This window comes from Canis aureus, chromosome 34, assembly GCF_053574225.1.
Source record: "Canis aureus isolate CA01 chromosome 34, VMU_Caureus_v.1.0, whole genome shotgun sequence".
In the NCBI taxonomy this organism is placed as follows: domain Eukaryota; kingdom Metazoa; phylum Chordata; class Mammalia; order Carnivora; family Canidae; genus Canis; species Canis aureus.
The window spans coordinates 25,783,482-25,803,492 of record NC_135644.1 but is presented as its reverse complement, the minus strand read 5'-3'; the positions used below and the strand labels follow the sequence as shown (position 1 = coordinate 25,803,492).

Below are 20,011 nucleotides of genomic sequence, written 5' to 3'. Positions count from 1 at the left end.
ATTAAGAACTGCTACTCTGGGGAGCTTGAGGTGATCTAACAAATATTAACTGTGGCCAGGAAGTCACTTTACTCTTCAGGTAGGATCACAAAGAGTTTTCTTCCACATTTAATAAATACATTTTTCATATTCTCCAACAACATATAATACAACGTTTAATATTTAAAATTTCCAATGAACTTTTATCTCTACATTGTGATGATCTGGAAATATTAGTCAATCTTTGTTAAATCCACATGAGATATTATCAATATTCCATTGATGTACAATACAACCTCCAACTTGTTATTTACTTACTTTGGGGCGCTTCCCTGTTACTTTTCTTTACCTCTCAGGCTGGGTTTGGTGGCCTTCCAATGTCAAAAGCAGCTTTATCACACTGCTTTTTAATTATCTAAACAATTTTAGTGGACTTGTCTTCCATACCATACTACCGTAAACACACACACACACACACACACACACAGCCTCTCCAAAGGCAGGCCCTTTAATTAATATATTTTTGGGTCACTAGAAGAGTACCCAAAACATATTAAGCATTCAATAAGTACTGAACTGAAATGATTTACTTACTGTCCACTACTTAATTTCTCTCTAATTGTGGAAAAATCCATAGGCTTCTTAATAACTTTCTTATAACCAGGAACAAGTTTCAAGTTTACAGGAAGTAGAAAAGGCCATGCATCCTCATGAGTTTCCATTTCAGTAAGGATCATACTAAAAAAAAATAATGTTTGAAATCAGTATCTGTGTTTTAGAATTATCCATTTTTATTAAAAACGTAGTTTTTATAATCTCTTTGTAAGTAGAAACAATACAAATTAATTTAAAAGGATGAAATACATTTATTTATACCATAGAGTTTACATTTTCCTATTTATGTAAATTGTCAAAAAGTAACGTTTAATAGTGTAGAAAGTTTCTAAACAAATGAAATGTTGTAAGTATATTGTATGTGTAAACTGAAATAATACCTGCAAAGAGCGAGGTCTTTGGAGTCATCTCTTTTAGGTTTCTTAACAGAAGTAAAACTTTCCTGTTTTGACAAGTTAACAGAAGTGTTTTCTTCCATTTTTCTTTTTTTCAGGTCTTTGTTTCCTCTTTTTAGTGAGCTATTTGTAGATGCAGAGTCCTCATCTTCAGTATCCCCTGTTAAAGTTACTTTCTTGCCTTTCTTTGACTCATTGGTCTTTTTTCCTTTGACTTGAAGTTTTTTGATTTTTAAAGTTTGACCACTTGCCTTAATTAAAAAAAAAGTAAATGAGTTTTATAAGAAAATAACCGTCTACAGACCTTCATTTATTTTAAATTATGAAAGTCTGACAGGACAAAGAATATTATCTCTGATTTACAGGTTGTTTTATTTTTAAGAGATATCTATGAATTTGTTCTCCCATAACATAGGTTAAAATCTAATACAGCATGAAAAATCTATCTTAAGAACTCCTAAAACTTGGGACGCCTGGGTGACTTAGCAGTTGAGCATCTGCCTTTTGTTCTATATGATCCCAGATTCCTGGGATTGAGTCCCACATGGGGATCCCTGCATGGAGCCTGCTTCTCCCTCTGCCTGTATCTCTGCCTCTCTTTCTGTATCTCTCATGGATAAAAAAATAAAATCTTAAAAAAAAAAAAGAACTCCTAAAACTTGAAGCTACTGATCTCATGCTAATTTACCTTTGGCACTACAGAATTTTGCAGTATTCCTTTAATCTAGGTCACTAACCAAATGAGTTTAAAGGTAAAAAGAACTATCTTTTAGAACACAATTAAGAAAAGTGAAAGTTAAAACAGAGAGCTTATTAATAAGATAGTTGAAAAGGTAAGTGAAAAGCTAGGCCAGGGGCATCTGGGTGGCCCAGTGGTTGAGCATCTGCCTTTGGTTTGGGTCATGATCCCAGGGTCCTGGGATCAAGTTCCACATTGGGCTCCCTGCAGGTAGCCTGCTTCTCCCTCTGCCTATGTCTCTGCCTCTCTTTCTGTGCCTTTCATGAATAAATAAAATCTTTTTAAAAATAAAAAGCTAGGCCAAAACATGAAAACATGTACTAGCTCACAAAATATAAAAGTCATCAAATAAAGAAGTCCTTTATAAGTGATTAAATCTACTGGAAATTTATTTGTTTGTTTTTGTTAAGAGAAAAAGCATTTGCTATAAAAAGAGAGTTCTAAATTGTGGTTCCCAGGTGTGAACAAAGCAATGGTGAAAAATCAGAGAGAGAAAAATAGATGTCTGCTTTTGAGAAAAACAATAAAGACACAGTATAAGAGAGATCATAGTTAAGGATATGAATTCTAGCCATGGCTCTGTCAGTAACCAGCTATGGAATTTATACCAAAAAATACCCATGAGGCCTTGTTTTCTCATCTGTAAAATAAGAAAGATAAGCCACACAACTGGTAAGGTCATTCTAACTCTAAAGGTACATAAAAAAAAAAAAAAATCTCAGTGTAGCCTTACCCAATGTACGTAGAACTTGCAGACAGCACACTGATATCACAATGAGCTCCCCCACCCCCATTTAGAAATAGGGAAATAAGTCCGTATTTTGAGAGTTAAATGTTAAATACAATAGATCAGGGAGGAGAGATATGCAGTCACTGGTAATGAAAGTTTTAGTTTTGATTTTCCAGAATAGTGCTAACCCTCTTTTAAAACCATTTCTTGGGACACCTGGGTGGCTCAGTGGTTGAGCATCTGCCTTCGGCTCAGGGCATGATCCTGGAGTCCGGGGATCAAGTCCCACATTGGGTTCCCTATGTGGAGCCTGCTTCTCCCTCTGCCTATGTCTCTGCCTCTCTCTCTCTGTGTCTCTCATGAAAAAATAAATAAAATCTTTAAAAACAAAAAATAAGAATAAAAAACAATTTCTTCTTGGGGTGCAGTTGGTTGAGCTCCTGACTCTTGGTTTCAGCTGTGGTCATGGTCTCAGGGTCCTTGAGATCCAGCCCTGCTTTGGGGTCCATGTCAGGCTGTGCCCTCAATGTGGAGTCTGCTTAGGACTCTCTCTGCCCCTCCTCCCATGTGCACATGGGCTCATGCTCTCTCTCTAAAGTAAATAAATACATCTTTCAAAAAAAAATTATCTCTTCTCTTAAGCACACTGTTAAAAAATCTTAGATCACAGAGTCAGATATTTGGTCCAGATACAATCTAAAGTTGGCTATATTCTTGAAATAGATTTGGCTAAAAACGTTTCTTTGGAGTATTTCATATTAATTTCTTTGAGGATTTCATAAACTTTTCTAGTAATACTTTTAAATAATTGCCTATAAGCAATTAAAATTATTTGGCTCTTTATTGGGATGTTACAAGTATAGTTGAGGAGATATTTTAATTGCCCGAAATAAGTCACACTATAAATGTGATGCCTTCCTCATATCATATCAAAGAACCACTATCTCTTGTCACTAATTAAAATAATTAAAATGGGGCAGCCCGGGTGGCGCAGCGGTTTGGTGCCACCTGCAGCTCAGGGTGTGATCCTGGAGACCCAGGATCAAGTCCCACATCGGGTTCCTTGCATGGAGCCTGCTTCTCCCTCTGCCTGTGTCTTTGCCTCTGTCTCTCTCTCTCTCTCTGTGTCTCTCATGAATAAATAAGATCTTTTAAAAAAATAATTAAAATGTCTTACTAAGTTTCTTTTCCATTTAGTTTATTTTTATTCACTAATATCTGATATTCTGAGTTTTCGTATTATACTAAGCTTCTAGCTCAAGTCATAAGAGAAAGAGAATGCTTAATTAAGAAAAAGCCCATTTATGAAGATTAGGTTAGACTGAAGAATTATGTTACTTAAAAAGAACAAAATTTCATGAATAAGGGGCCAAAACTTCTAGTTCCTTATGTGAACTAAATTGTTACTTGGGATCATTTTCTAACAAACTCATAAGAACATGAAATTTTTCAGAATCAAAAGAATTTCGTGTTTCAAAAAGATGATGACGTTTATATATTTACTAACTAATGTTTATCAGCTTGCCTCATTACATGTACACATACCCATACTTATTTTTAGAGACTTTTATTTTTTAGGAAATCTCTACACCCGTTGTGGCACTTGAACTCACAACCTCGAGATCAAGAGTCACATGCTCCACTGACTGAGCCAGCTAGATGCCCCCACATACACATTCTTTTAAAAGCAAGCTTTTATACAGTTACTCTGTTACCTGAATTACTTTGTTCTGGGACAGAGATGCCCCACTCCCTACCCTTTTTCTCCATCTTGTCAGAACCCAAATTCAAAGAGGAACTTCAGTACATCTAAAGCAGAACCTATCAGATTACACATACAGATGCACATTTCTGTTGTTTGTATATTTACATATCAGAAGTATGTGACCTGGTGGCTCACAGGGGTAAACAGCCCACAGAACATGTTGCTGTTTGGCTCATATAATGCTTGTAAAAATTCTAAGTTTGTTGCCAACATTAAACATTTGGGCAGATACCCATAAAAATCTATAATCCTGAAATACTGGTAGATCCTGGAACATTGGGCCCACATGTCTACATGACAACAACTGACTAGAGCTGAGTAATGATGCTGTATTTAGATTGGGGCATGACTTTCCATTTTGCTACAGTCTCAACTCTTTTTGTGTCATTTGCCTGGCTTTTGTAGGTATTGGAGTTTGAAACCTCAAGTGTGTGTGTGTGTGTGTGTGAGAGTATGTATAAATATGTATGCGTGTGCATATATATATGCATATATATATATGCACACGCATACATACATGTCCTTTTGAGTTTATGATCCTGTGAGATATATATAAAACAAATAAATCTATAAATTTAATAAATATATATAAATATAATAAAGTATATGTATATATATATTGGCATGCACATACATATACACAGAGTAAAAATACTTAATCACAATGCTATATGCATAAATAACCATTTGAGAACAAGATATTATAAAAACTGATTTAACTGGAAAGATAGTTTAAAAACATCAACTTTAAAAATCTTTATATACCAAAATCAAACGTTTAATATTTCTTATTGTTATAAGAAATGCTACATCTAATTCACTACATTTAAAAAACAAAGAGGGCAGAGGCTTAGAAATCTGCATCACATAGAAGCACTTGGATTAGATCAGAGATCTTACATCTTCTGGTCCACTCCTTGAATGACTGATAGGCAGAATCTTAACTTGAGCAAATTTACTGAAAACAAAACCTGCTATAGTCTACCAGATGATAATTCAAGAATCAACATACCAATTTGTTACTAATTCATAAAGCATTGGAGGAAATTTCTATAACTTGACAGTTAAGCTAAAAGATAATTTATGTACAATAAGTGAAAATTACTACTGAATTATACTTAACTAGATATGACAAAATAAGTAATGAAAAATTAAAAATTATTAGTGAATATAATGCCATGTGGGACCCTCTGCTATCTTGTAAATATAAATATATTATAAGGGATCCCTGGGTGGCGCAGCGGTTTGGCGCCTGCCTTTGGCCCAGGGCGCGATCCTGGAGACCCGGGATCGAATCCCATGTCGGGCTCCCGGTGCATGGAACCTGCTTCTCCCTCTGCCTGTCTCTGCACCTCTCTCTCTCTCTGTGACTATCATAAATAAATAAAAATTAAAAAAAAAAAAAAATAAATATATTATAAAAATAGAATGTAAATAATAAAAATCACATATATAATAAAGCATTAATATACATATCACAGAACTCTAAAGTCATAAAAACTCTCATATACCTGACCATATTTGATCTTTAAAAATCTTTACAAATTAGGGGTACCTGGGTGGCTCAGTCAGTTGAGCTTTTGAGTTTTGATTTCAGCTGAGGTCATGATCTCGGGGTCCTGGGATCGAGCAATGTGCTGGGCTCTGTGCTCAGCCAGGAGCCTGCTTTCCCTCTCCTTTGGTCCCTACGCCTGCATGCATGTGCGCCCGTGTCCTCTCTCCTTCTCTCTCTCAAATAAATAAATAAATAAAATCTTAAAAAAAACCTCTCTACAAATTAGATACTATCCCATCTTACAGATAACTCTGAAGCTAAGAAAGTGCTCCAATGTTAGAGATTGGGGAGGTAAGAATAACCAGCAAAAAGACTGAAAAAGAGCAAAGGCAGAAGGCCAGCCAGGTAAGTATGGTATCCTGGAAGTCAAGTAGAAACAGTTTCTTTCTTTCTTTTTTTAAGATTTTATTTATTCATGAGAGACACACAGAACAAGGCAGAGACACAGGCAGAGGGAGAAGCAGGCTCCCTTGGGGGAGCCCGATGCGGAACTTGATCCCAGGACCCCAGGATCACGACCAGAGCCAAAGGCAGATGCTCAATGACTGAGCTACCCAGGTGTTCTGAAACAGGATTTCAAGGAGACAGAATGCTCCACTGTATCAAATATACCTACTAGGTTAGATGAGGCCTACGCACAGATCACTGAATTAAGCAATGTGGAAGTCATTTGTGATTATGATAAGAGCAATTTTGGAGAAGCTATGGAGGTGAAAATCTGACTGGAGTAAATTCAAGAGTGATTTGGAAGAGAAAAATCAGAGAACCAAAACAGAAAACTTTCCATGAGTTCTTCTGTAACGGGAAGGGGAGAAATAGGGGAAGTGAATCAAGAAAGAAGTGAGCCCAGAAGATGGTTTTTGTTTAGTTCTCTCAAGATGGAAGGAATAGTAGCATGTTAGTGGGTTGACAAGAAGGACTCAGGGGAGGAGGAGACACTGATGGTGCAGGAGAAGAAGAACTGTTGGAATCAGACTCCTAAAAAGGTAAGAGGGGGTGGGTTGTGAGTCACAAGTAGGGGAAACTGAGTTTGTCAGAGCCACTAGCAATTCATGCCAACAGGAGAGAAGGTAGAGTATGTGAGCACAGACACAGGAAGGATAGTGGATGTGGTGGCAAATTCTTGTAATATTTTCTTCTGGTGGCTTCTATTTTCACAGGGAAATGGGAGTAAGGTCATCAGCTGAGAATAAGGATGGAGGAGACAGAGTTGGAGATAAATCATCAGGCACCATTAAAGGTCCTCTTAATACCTCAAATTTAAAGGGCTGGGTGTTTTCTCCAACCACAGTTAGATATAAAAGTATAGGTGTTGAGAAGTCAAGAACAGAGGATAAGGGATAAAGGTGGATGCATGATTATGATAATGAAATGCTGACACATTACAAGTGAGGTTAGGAGAAAAGAAAGAAAGGACATGAAGGGGTAGAGGGACAGTGAGAAGGTGTTCAGATAAATGGATTAGAGGTCAGAGAATTGGAGTTAGAGCGTGAAAGAGGCTAGACTGAAAAGAAAGGAGGCAGTAAATAGATGGATGTTTGGAATTTAGTTTGTGGAGACGTGGCAGTTACTGGTAATGATTAATGGTAATTATTGGCCAAGACATTAAGCATGGAAGGGAGTGACTGAGTTAGGGAACACCTAACAGACTCTGGCCCTCAATACCTACTGACACTTTCACACTTCCTACTCCTTACTTTCTATTATCATATTGCTTCTCTTTAATCAATCAATATGAGTGTCCACAGGTTTCTAATTTAAGTGTGACCAGAAAGTGACCTAAAATACATATATCCTATTGCCATCTCTCCGAGCAATTTAAGTCCTAGGTATATACCCAAAAGAAGTAGAGACACCTATTCATATAAAAACTTGTGTATGAATGTTTCACAGAAGTATTCATATTATTCATAATAGCCAAAATATGGAAACAACCCAAATGTCTATCAACTGAAGAATGGATAAACAAAATGTGGTACATCCAAATAATGGAATATCACTGGACTATAAAAAGGAAGTACTAATACATGCTGGAATGTGAATGAACCTGAAAACATTGTGCTAAGTGAAAGAAGTCAGGTACAAAAGGCAGTATAGTGTATGATTCCATTTGTATGTAATGGCCAGAATAGGCAAATCCATGGAGATAGAAAGTAGACTAATGGTTGCCAAAGGCAAGGGGAGACAGGGGGAACAGGGAGTGGCTTATATTGGGCACAGAGACTCTTTGTTGGGGTCATGAAAAGTGCTATAGAATTAAATGGTGGTGATAGTTGTACAGCTTTGTGACTACTGTGCAACCACTGAGTTGTACACTTTAAAAAGGTGATTTTTATGGCCTATGAATTGTATCTTGAAAAAATCCCCACACAACTCTGCATTTTCACTGGGCAATTAAAACATTTAGTGTTAGATCAGTCTCACCTTAGCAATGCAAGCTGGACAAAACCAGTCCCCATCTGGTATAGTGGTAATCTTGGGTCTATGGCAGTATGTGTGACAGCCTTTGTCACAGCCATCACAAAGGAGAAGCAGTTCTTCATTATCCCCCTTTCGACAGATCTGGCAGTACTATAATACATGAGAAATCATTTAAAATTAGCTCTCTGCCATGAAGAATCGTTATTCGGATAGTAAACACACCGTAAGTCCTGATTTTTATTAGTAACAAACATTCCGCTTGCTAACAAATATACAGTAGCCATACAAATCTATGTATCTCTCATTACACAGATATGGACCACATGACGGGGTGAGCAGTTCAGTTGGGGTAAATGCACATTTCAAGTACACTGCAGAGAACAAAGCTAGAGGTTGAATGCCTGCACACACTTCAGAAGCATGTACACATTAACATATGAAATAATTAACGTGACATTAGAGCACATAAAGCAATGAATAGCTTTAATACATGGTGTTTTAATTTTTTAATGTATTTCATCTTTTGCTTATCTTAGCATCCTCATGATATCCTGAGAAAGAAATAAGTAAGAGTTAGAGTAAATTTTTAAGATCAAAATCAGGAAACTTGTATTAGTATCAAAATTATATATAATAATAAAAAGATGACCTTATATTTTGGCTAAATTATCCATCTACTTTTTGTGATTGATTAAAAAATGTGTCCAAACCAGGAAACTTTGGAATTCAACCCAAATCAAACATGTGTCACAAGTGCAGAAAATGAATCCTACAAAATGATTTCTAAGGAGAAAAAAAAATTGGTAACAAATTAAATCAAAGAATTTAATTGATCATGATTTATTTTGTAGAACTAAAAACAAAAGTATTTCTTCTCTGTGAAAAAGTTTCTAGTATCATTAAGAACTTCAAAATCTGTAAGGAGATCCCCCCACCATGCATACATAGTCTGTATAATAAGTTTCACAAAGGGAAAGAAGCAAAGTTAGAAAAGAAAAACTGTCAAGACGACTTTAAAAAATAGTAAATACTAACACTGTGTTTTGACAATTAGTTTATACTCTTAGTCACAGTAGAGAATGTCTTGTAATCATTTCAAAAATAAAAACATTTAAACTATAAATCATTTATGCTAATTTAAAGCTATATATTTATATTCTTAAAAACAATGGCTTAACTGTTCAAACTTAATTTTTTAAAACTTTCAATACAACATTAAATCTTAATCTAGGGAAGTCTAAACTAAAATTGTCTTACATAACTCAATATATACACCAATGACAGCTTAAAAATCTTATCGAAATGGCAGATACACACTATTCAGCTTAAGTATCTATCAAGTATATATAATATACATAATACTAAAATTGGCATGTGTACTAAGAGCAAAAGCAGCAGAGTTTAACATTCCAACAGTAAGCATTTATTTTATGACCTTTTCTAATACCACATCACTAAATACCTTAACTCCTCCACATTTAAATTACATCTTTACAACTTCTATTGTAAAAATATTGAGAAATAACGTTTGGAAGGCTATAATTAAATCCCTATAGCAAAGTAAAAAATCAGATTCATGAATATTAAGTAAATTCTATTTATTATAATAGATAACTAAAAATACTATAAAGTCTCTCTGACATCTCACATTTATGACTTAAAAATAAAATTATTTCTGATACTTGTTAAAAAAGGGTGACAGGTATCAAGCTCATAACACTTTTGAAAAATCACAGCAACAGCTCATAGTATGTTAGAGGAAATGTACAGCATAAAATAGATGTTGCCTATGCTTAACGTTAGCCACAATATAAAGCATACTGTGGGCAGAGAAATTACCTGGACACAAATTATGACAGCTCCTTCTTTTGATGGTAAGCCTTGTCTCTAGCAAAGAGGGTATTTCTAAAGGTACTGAATACTTTAACATTTTGTTAGGACTTGTTATGAGAATTATTCTAAGGACTATTCATTTCTAGTTAAAGGTTAAAAATTGCTCATAAATCTTTGAATATGAAACTATGCCTTCTTTTCAAGATAGTTTCATAGCAAATAATATACTATTAAATATTAATAAATGAAGATCATAAGAGATGGAGTTAAATAAAGGTAAGTCTATATTAATAGCATGAAAAAGGCTTATGAATTTGCCAAAAATGAAATAAAGTTTTCGTTTGCTGAAAGTAAGTATACTTTCAGCAAACAAAAGGCAGATTTTGGTACAAATTTTGGGTTTCTATATACCGGCCATAACAAAACTGACCACATCATGATGACTACACTTTGGCGTACATGAGAAAAAAGTACTGCTCCAATTTTATTTCGATGTAGAATTCAATCTCTTTTGATCATTACCCCTAGGTTTCACCAAATATATTTCTCCAAGATGATTTTATAACTGGTTTTAGGGCAGCCTGGGTGGCTCAGCAGTTTAGCGCCGCCTTCAGTCCAGGACCTGATCCTGGAGACCTGGGATGGAGTCCCACACTGGGCTCCCTGCGTGGAGCCTGCTTCTCACTCTGCCTGTGTCTCTGCCTCTTTCTCTCTCTCTCTCTCTCTCTCTCTGTGTTTCTCATAAATAAATAAATAAATAAATAAATAAATAAATAAATAAATCTGGTTTTAATAATAAGTTTTAGAAGAAAAATTCTTTTTACCTGGTAAAAATGCTACCAGATGAATGGAACATGCTCTAAAACTTAGGGTGAATTTTGTGAAAACTGTAGATTCATTATTCCATGGATATTTTATATCAACCAAATTTGTTTGTAAGAATGAGTAGGGCCTTGAGTAGTCTAAACTTAGAGGTTAAAATAGAGCAAAGAATGCTAAATTATTTAAGGATCACTTCTTTTCTTTGGGGAGTAACTATTTTAAGTAAAGGAATTTTTCTCTTAGTCATTCATAAAAACAAATCTCAAATGTTTGGGTTTTACAGCTAATCTGTAATTCAAAAGCAAATGTCAAAGTAATTCGTAAAAGTTCACATATAATAAATATGGGATATATCTGATATATAAGTCAAGAGGGACATGAACATGATTTAAAATGAGTATCTCTGAAAGATATATGGAATATAGCTATTATTTTGAATATATGGTATTTGGTGCCTGGTACAAAGTAGAGGCCACTACATGATGCTAACTATTTGGGCTTGAGCAAAGAAGGTGAAAAACCAGTTTTTATTGTTAGAGGATAAAGTAAAAGAACTAACTCTTCATGTCAGCTACATCCGTTGTCATATATATGATAGAAAGTGCACGAACTAAGCTCCCTACTTATTTTGCATTTAGTTATCTTAGTATTTCTTAGAATTACAAAAAAAAAAAGAATTGGTAGAAATATAAGACATTTTAAGAATGCAGTGAATGTAGCAGATAATGTTAGCAACTGGAATGTTTACAAGAGTTGAAAGGGTCTTCAAAATATTTAGATTAACAACTATCATGTGAACAGAATAGAAAACAACTTCAGTAAGAATTATAAACAATATTCAACGGAATGAGAATCAAGATTTTTAAAAATAAGAGAGAACATATTTGGTAGGTTCCTTCAAAAAGCTCAAAATAAGGAGAAAATTATCAAACTAATACAGTATTTAAGACTTAAACTGTCAAGTAAAGCATACATTATTTTGACAATAAGTACAATTAAGAAAGATTTAGAGGTTGGGAAAAACAGGACAAAGTAAATTAGTTATAGTATTTCTTAAATGAAAACACTTACAACTTTCATAATTGATTTTTCCCATGCTATTGATTTCTGTAACTGCTGAATGCACAGAGCTACCTGTGCAGCACTGCGAGCTTCTGATAATGCCCTTCTCCATACCCTGAGCCCTGGAGCAATATCCTCTTCAATTCTGCATTGAAATATAGAAAAATTAAGTAGGTCATATCCACATTTATGGTTACTGAATGTGAAACAATCATCACACTGAAAGCCAAGCAATGACAAAAACACGTAACAGCCAATAAGAATAAGGTTTAAGCAACTAAATTTGATGTAGTGCACAGACTGTGGCTACGTGCCTCAAAGCTTAGTCACAACCAGGTAAATGTAAGATCACTTTGCAGGATTATCAACGCACATAACAAAAAAAAATGTTTTTACAAAGCACCATGCAAATAGCATGATCCATATGGATCACAGACATACAAGAAGATACATAGATAACAGGCAATAGAAAATAGGCTCCAATTAGCAAAGAAGCACAATAATTTTTCAAGTTAATCTCAATAACCTACCCGTCACCATCACCACTAATGGATGGTGCAGGAGCAGGGACAGTAACTGTGCCCACATTATCCAGTTTGATCTGAATGGTGGTACTTAAGGGGCTCTTCAGATACCTTCTCTCTATGTTCCGCTCCAAATCAGCCAGCCTGGTTACAGCTATATCTAGGGGGTTGTCACTCTTCCGTTCTAGAGCATGTGCACTGCTTTCTTCTTCGCCAGTAAATTCTCCATCATGCTCCTTGCACAATTTAGAAAATGACTTATGTTCAAAATATACCAAGTCCTCCCTTTCTGATGCAGGCTCTGGACACATCCAACCCTATATATCAAGAGAATAATGTTATTATGGTTTCCTCTTAAGATTCCTGATGTGTGAATGACCTGTACTTAAAATACAGCAGCAGACACCAGCAGATCTCAAGGATCTTTACTGAAAGTTTTTATCTTGTGTTTCCTAATGCTAGGTAGAGACAAGAACAGAAAATTACAAGAAACAGTTGTAAGAAAAGTTTGAAGAAGAAAATTGAATAGCTTTTGATCTCATGAAAGGTGTAATGAAATATCAGTAAAATATTCTGAAGGACTTGAGAATAAAAACTTATTAATTTCATGGGACCACTTAAATGGAAAACTCTTGGTAGTCTTTGAACTTTGCTCTTCTTTTTCATTCTCACTTCTTCCATCACTCTTCTGTACTTACCATTTTTCCTTCAGCCACAGGAGTTTTGCCTAAACTGTTTTATTTGTCTGTATGTCAAGGAATCCTTCCCTGACCTCCTATTAGGAGGTTAAGTCTCCCTGTTACAGGCTTTCATAGAACTACATAGTACTCCATAGCCTTGTGGTAGTCACAATTTTATAGTACTATGATTATTTGATTAACATTTTTTACCTCTAAATTCCATGAGGGCAGGGGCCATGTCTGCTGTTAGTCATTTTATCTCCAGCAGAGTAAAGGCAAACAGATGGCACTCGATATATATATATATGTTGATTGAATAAATAAATGATCTTACAACTTAGCTTGCTTATATCAATCCTCTGGCCTAAATCCTTCAAAGATTCCCTACTATTTAACAAAGTCTGTATTTTTACCATAACATTTGAGTACATCAATCTAACTCTTTCTCACATGTTCCCCATTTATGTACCCTTCACTGGAGTCACATTCCATGACTTGCCACTCCACATATACGTTCTGAGCCTCCTGGTCCTGGTGCTCCACTCATGCTGTTTGCTTTTCCTAGTATGGTATTCCCTGTTCTCTGACCATTGGAAGCTTTGTCATCTTCTCAAATTCCCTCTCGACTTCTCCATGAAATCTTCCCTGATCTTTCTCATATCTCCCCACCAGAAGACATATATTATTTTTCAAAATTCACGCAGGACTCTGTACTTGTCTGTGATCAGTCAGTAGATTCTACGGAAATGTATACATGTCTTATCTCCCTATTATTTGACAAGCTTTCTGAGGACAGAAACCACCTTGTATCCAATTTTGTGATGTGCACTGCCTGACATGGAATAGGCACTGAGTAAATAAACAAAATGAACATTATGCTTTTTATTAAATCTCTTTAGTGATAATTATTTTGTCTTGTATATTGGGATCAATTCTTTCTCATTAACTCAGTAGAATATTTATATTTAGAAAGTAGGAAATTATAAATAGTATGCATAGATGCAGGTTGAATGGCTTCATTCTTACAGTTTGAAAGAGATGCTACACACCACTTAAAAAAATTCCACTTAACTGAGAACACAGCTAAAAATATCTAAGAGCCAATAATGTGATAAGGTCATTGCACCAAAATTTGAGTATACCTCCAGGAAAATGCTTCACACATATATAAAGTACTTTATATATAACTTAGAAAAAATGTGATGATGAGCTTTTCCAAAACATAGCCAATCAGAACTGGCAAATTAGATTGGGGGGGAGGGGAGATGGAGGGAAATAGGGCTAGTAGAACTAATCAAATTTAAACCAGCAAGTAGTAACAACTGACCATGAAAGAAAACAGACTATAGAAAGCCAATATCATACATAGGTTAAAAAGCAAAGCACACTAGGATCATTTAATATAGAAGCAAAACTTCTTCACATTTCCCGAGGGAATCATTATCTAATCATTGGTCTTCATACTAAAGATAGCACGTCACCGAGATAATTTAAATCAAACTCCTTATTCTCAATTTAAGAAGGCAGTGTAATACATAAGCGATCCAACAAACATGTTAAAAAAATTTTAGCACTAAATTGAATAATTATCATTTCTCCAGAAAATTAACTTGTGTAGAAGAGTTCATTTGTTGAGAATGTCAGATAAATGAGGCATTTTTATATTGTATTAGAGTACCAGGAAAAATATTTGTATAGTTGGCTGGCACAATAGTTTCACCAAATGATAAACTTCCTAAAGTTGGTAATTACGTTTGTGGCAAGAAAGGGATATTTTATTAGCTCTGGAAAATGTTATTTTTTGGAGATCTCTGAAAGTTTCCAAAAGCTAGCATAACAGTAATTTTGAAGAAATATTTTAATTATTAGATAGGATAGTATTATAGCAAAAGTTTCTCATTCTGGATAAAATGTGAAATATCAAATAAAATTACATGGAAACAACATTTTTTAAAGCTTTTCAGGTGTCTGTCTCATGCACCATCAATCCATTTATTCTCAGAGATATCACCTTATTGTCAATTGAGAAGACCTTCATACTCCTCTTTACAAAACCAAAAAATCCTGCACAAAGGTAAAGCTTTCCTTTCTTTTGCCTTTCCCTTGGAAGCCAGGCTAATAGTGACAATGGTAATGCCCAGTAGATAAATACCTAAATTAAAACTTTACATAGATATGTAGAATGTTATGTTATGTGCGAGTGTGTGTGTACCATAATATGCCACATATTCATATACGTCTCTATTCTCCAATTTTACATTATTCAAATTAAATTAAAGTTATACAGAGTGAAAGTCTGATATACAACATGGCTTGTGTAGAGGTGCTTCTTGGTCCTACATGAAACACTGTTGTAGGAGTTTAATAGAGCATTTTATCATCATGGGTAAAACTGAAATTCTGCTTGAGGTAAAGAACTGCATACCAGAAATGATAGTTTGGATTGTCATTAAGGAGGCAGCAACATTTAGTAAAAAGACATGGGTTCTGGAGTTACACAGTCTTGGTTTGAACCCACATTTAGCCACTTATTGTAAGACCACTGGCAGGTTACTTACTTTGAGCCTTGTTCCTTACCTGTAAGATGGGGAAAATTAATTCAGGATCATTTTGAGAATTAAATGAGATAAAATGAAAATATTTAACACAGTAACTGGCATATGTCAGGCAGATAATAAATATTAGTTACCTTCCATTATCCTAAAAACAGATTTTATTCCAAGTTAATTTTACCTTCACTTGTAAACTTGCTGATGCAACTCTCCTTTCTAGATCTTCCACCTGTTGAAGAATACTCAAATCCATTTCCATTGCTTGTTCTTCTACTGACCAGTTCTCCACAATATCTCGAGTTACCTGGTTTTCTTCATTTTCATTTAATTCAATAATGGCAACTACATTTGAAAAGAAATCCAATTTATTCCCCAATGATTTCTTTCAGAAAGTAAATAAAATTCCAGAGGTAAAACATGCATGTAACTTAATATATATAAATGCACTTGTGCATATGTAGGAAGCTTACTTTTTAAAAAAATTTTTTTCAGGGTTCTAAAAGGTTTATTCCTTTCTTTTTTAAAATTTAAATTCAATTAGTTAACATACAATGTACTATTGGTTTCAGAGGTAGAGGTCAGTGATTCATCAGTCTTATATAATACCCAGTGTTCATTATATCATGCAGGGTTTTAAAAGTAGGAATATTCTTATTTAAGAAACAACACAATAGGTCTGAAAGTTGTAAAAAATTATAAGAAAGTAATGCCAATTTGAGAAATGTAAATAATTACTATTTTTTGAGAAAAATAGAAAAAATGCCTGTTAGTAATAAATTAAGACATACTAAAATACATTTTAATGGAAAACAATTAATTTTCATAAATAAGCAAGAGAGCAGAAATCTCTTTTAGGTACCTACCATCCTTATTCTTGATGCAGGCTTGAGTAATATAATCCAAGTGCTTCTGAATTTGTTTCTGTAATGCCTTTTCTCTGATTCCTCTGAGATGTAGCACTTTGAGCAAAGCTTTTAGGTCCTCTGGATCAATGATTCTCCACCAACCAAACTGCATTTCTAAGTCAAGATAAATATGTACATCTCTTACAAATATCCTGAATATGAATTAATGGCACAATGCAAATCAAAAGATTTATAATTATAATTATGTATATAACTATCGGAGATTCAGTTATAATATAGGACTCTATTAACAATGAAATAAAGTAAGTGGCTGAAAACTATCTCAATGTACCTACCTTCTGGAATAGGTTTTGGACTAGGAAAATCTACTGGTTTTGCTACTTCAACAGGTGCAGGTTGAGTTGAAGAGACTTTTTCATTCTGTGGCACTGGAGATTCACTTTTACTTGAAGCAACGTTGGGAGTCAAAAATGAATTACCATTTCCTTCAGATAATCCCAACCCTGATCCCAGACCAGGTAAAGGTGATGTAAATGGAATATTAGAAGTAAGCACGCCTGTGGGCCATCCACAAAACTGGAGTCCCATCATAGATACTCCACTTTTCATCTACAAAAAAACATTTTAAAACGTAACAATCTAAAAAGTTGGGAAAAACATTTAACATTTACAATTATTTTTTAAGTTCTGAAAACAAAAAAAGGTAATTCAAGAAGCCTCTGCCTTAGACTAGAAATTCATAGTTGTAATGAAGCTTGGTAGTAGCAATTGTGACTCTTCAGTTTTCAAACTGTGGCAGGGATAATACAAATACCCGATTGATTCCCTGGAGTGAGAATTTTCATGGGGTCAAAGATTAAATAAAGCAACACAGGAATGAGTTACAATCAGCAGTACAAACCTGAAGAGGTGATACAGCAAATGGATTGAGGCCAACAGGATTCTGAGCAGATGATCCCAGAAGGGGAGCAGGGCCAGGCGAGGGTGACGTGGATGGTGGCTGAGACTGAGGAGTCACTACAGAAGCAGAAGATACATCAGCATGGGTAAGTGAAGTGTCATCACAAGGGGTTCTTGGCAAAAGGCTGAACCACTGTCTATTCTTTTCCGTCAGTGTTTTTAACAACTGGTCATTGGGTAGAGGACTGTAGAACTTCCCTGGACTACCTGAACTAGTACTAAACAGATTATTAGAATCTGTCTTTTCCATGTTGCTTTGTGTTGCTGTTGATTGAATGCTGCCCAATGAATGTTTTCCACTGTTTTGATAAGACAATGTACATCCATTTGCACTATTATTTGGTTTGGGGGCCATCACATCTGACTCAGGAGGCATCTTAGCTACTTCTAAAAGCTTGCTTAATTTTGAAAAAGAGCCAGGTTTCTGAAGAAACAGATTTGTGTTATCTTTTTCTTTAGGATCTTCCTTTTGCTCACAATGATCTGGATTTGAACAATTTAAAGTATCTTCAGAAGTCTCGAATATTTCTTCTTTGATCTGGATACATTCTGCCTTTTTTAGTTTTTCTCTTTCTTTTGCAATTTCTTCTAGTCCTACAAAAGTGAAAAATATTAAGAAGATCAGTTATCTCAGATCCAACCTATACTTTAATTGTATTTTATTACTATTTATCAAATTATATGCATAAATATATAAATAAACTTTTCTAGATTATTAATATTCTCCATGTTTTTCTTTTTTATAGGCTAGATTTGTTTGCTCTTTGGAAAATTAATGTAATTTTATAATTAATCATTACAAAATTTTAAAACATTAAAAGCCTTAACACACAACAAAAATTATTAACATTTTTGTATAAATTCTTCTAGTTCTCTATGCATACACATATATACATAAGCCTATAAAGTAAAAGAAAGGAAATCCTATTATAATATTCTAACCTACATGTTTTACTGAGTAATGCTCTGTAAACATCCTGATGTATCAATAAATATATAACTGCACCATACATTTTAATGGCAGTATTCAACGGAATATATCATAATTTAAAATCAGTCTTCTGCTGATGACTATTAATAGGTCCTAATTAATTATTCACTATTATAACAGTGCTGTAAATGATGAATGATCTTGTATCTGTATTGTTGGACTTTAAAACTTCTTTTCTGGGAGCACCTGGGTGGCTCAGGGGTTGAGTGTCTGCCTTTGGCTCAGGTGTCATGATTCTGGAGTCCTGGGATGGAGTCCCACATCAGGCTCCTCATGGGGAGCCTCCTTCTCCCTCTGCCTCTCTCTCCTGTGTCTCTCATGAATAAAACAAACAAACAAACAAACAAACAAACAAACAAACACCTTTTCTGATTTCAGGATAAATTTCTAGAGAAAAAAACCTCACTGAATGTTAGGTTAGGTACTTTTCAGAGTTTTTGCAATATAAATTGTCAACTGCTCTCTAGAAAGTCTAAATCAATATGCATTAATGCCAAAAGTACACAAAATCATCTATTTCCCTATCCCTCAGTGAAACTGAATACCATTGATATTTTTTGTCTTTTTCAATATCTGGGAGGTGAAAATCTAAATTGTATTTTTTTCTGATCACTAGTAAGGCTGATTATCTTTTCATAGGCTTATTGGTATTTCTCCTTTGTGAACATCTGACTCATATTTATGACAATGTTTTTATAAAAGAATTCAGGGGCACCTGGATGCCTCAGGGGTTGAGCATCTGCTTTTGGCCCAGGTTGTGATCCTGGGGTCCTGGGACTTAGTCCCCCATCAGGCTCCCTGTGGAGAGCCTACTTCTCCCTCTGCCTATGTCTATGTGTTTCTCATGAATAAATAAATAAAATCTTAAAAGAAAAAAGAATTCATAAAAACTCTTAAAAATATAAATCTACTTGATTTGAAAAGTAATAGATGTTCAAGGTAAAATTATTCAGTAATGAGACATATAAGGTAAAAACCCTTTCTGTCTTATTCCATCAATCCCTATTTCTACTCTTCAGAGGTAACCATGGTTAACCAATCATGCCTGTAGACTCTTCTGGAAATCTTATATGCATTCTATTATTTTACACTATTACACAAAGGGAATACTACTCTTTGCTTTTCTGAGACTTAGAATAAAATCCAAACCCCTACATGAAGCCTACAACATTGTATAATCTAGTTCCTGAAAACCTCCACAATCTCTGGCCACTTCTGTCCTTTGTTCTTCCTTTCTGCCTTTTTTCAGCTTCCCAAACATGTAAGTTCTTTTCTTTCTTGGGTCCTTTGCACTGCTCTTCCCTACCCTAGAATACTATTTTATTGACTGGCTCTTTATCGTCATGTTTCTGATTGTTATTTCATCACAGATGTTTTTTCTCTGATCACCTTATCTAAAGTAGGGTCCCGGGATCCCTGGGTGGCGCAGCGGTTTGGCGCCTGCCTTTGGCCCAGGGCGCGATCCTGGAGACCCGGGATCGAATCCCACGTCGGGCTCCCTGCATGGAGCCTGCTCCTCCCT

The 20,011-nt window shown here is 34.9% G+C and overlaps 1 protein-coding gene across 23 annotated transcripts in view; it reads right to left on the bottom strand.

The window, feature by feature from the left end:
* Nucleotides 1–20,011, bottom strand: part of BAZ2B (bromodomain adjacent to zinc finger domain 2B) — a 294,178-nt gene that overhangs the window by 4,319 nt on the left and 269,848 nt on the right. For 18 of the 23 annotated variants that reach the window (XM_077883356.1, XM_077883357.1, XM_077883359.1 and 15 more), the window contains 9 exons: nt 17,440–18,092; nt 16,874–17,147; nt 16,536–16,691; nt 15,854–16,014; nt 12,447–12,757; nt 11,926–12,061; nt 8,203–8,349; nt 975–1,240; nt 574–717 (listed from right to left, as the gene is read on the bottom strand). In XM_077883356.1, coding sequence (XP_077739482.1) covers nt 574–717; nt 975–1,240; nt 8,203–8,349; nt 11,926–12,061; nt 12,447–12,757; nt 15,854–16,014; nt 16,536–16,691; nt 16,874–17,147; nt 17,440–18,092 — 2,248 coding nt within the window. The remainder of the gene's footprint in view (nt 1–573; nt 718–974; nt 1,241–8,202; nt 8,350–11,925; nt 12,062–12,446; nt 12,758–15,853; nt 16,015–16,535; nt 16,692–16,873; nt 17,148–17,439; nt 18,093–20,011) is intronic. The other 5 variants (XM_077883354.1, XM_077883362.1, XM_077883367.1 and 2 more) reach the window with 1 other exon arrangement.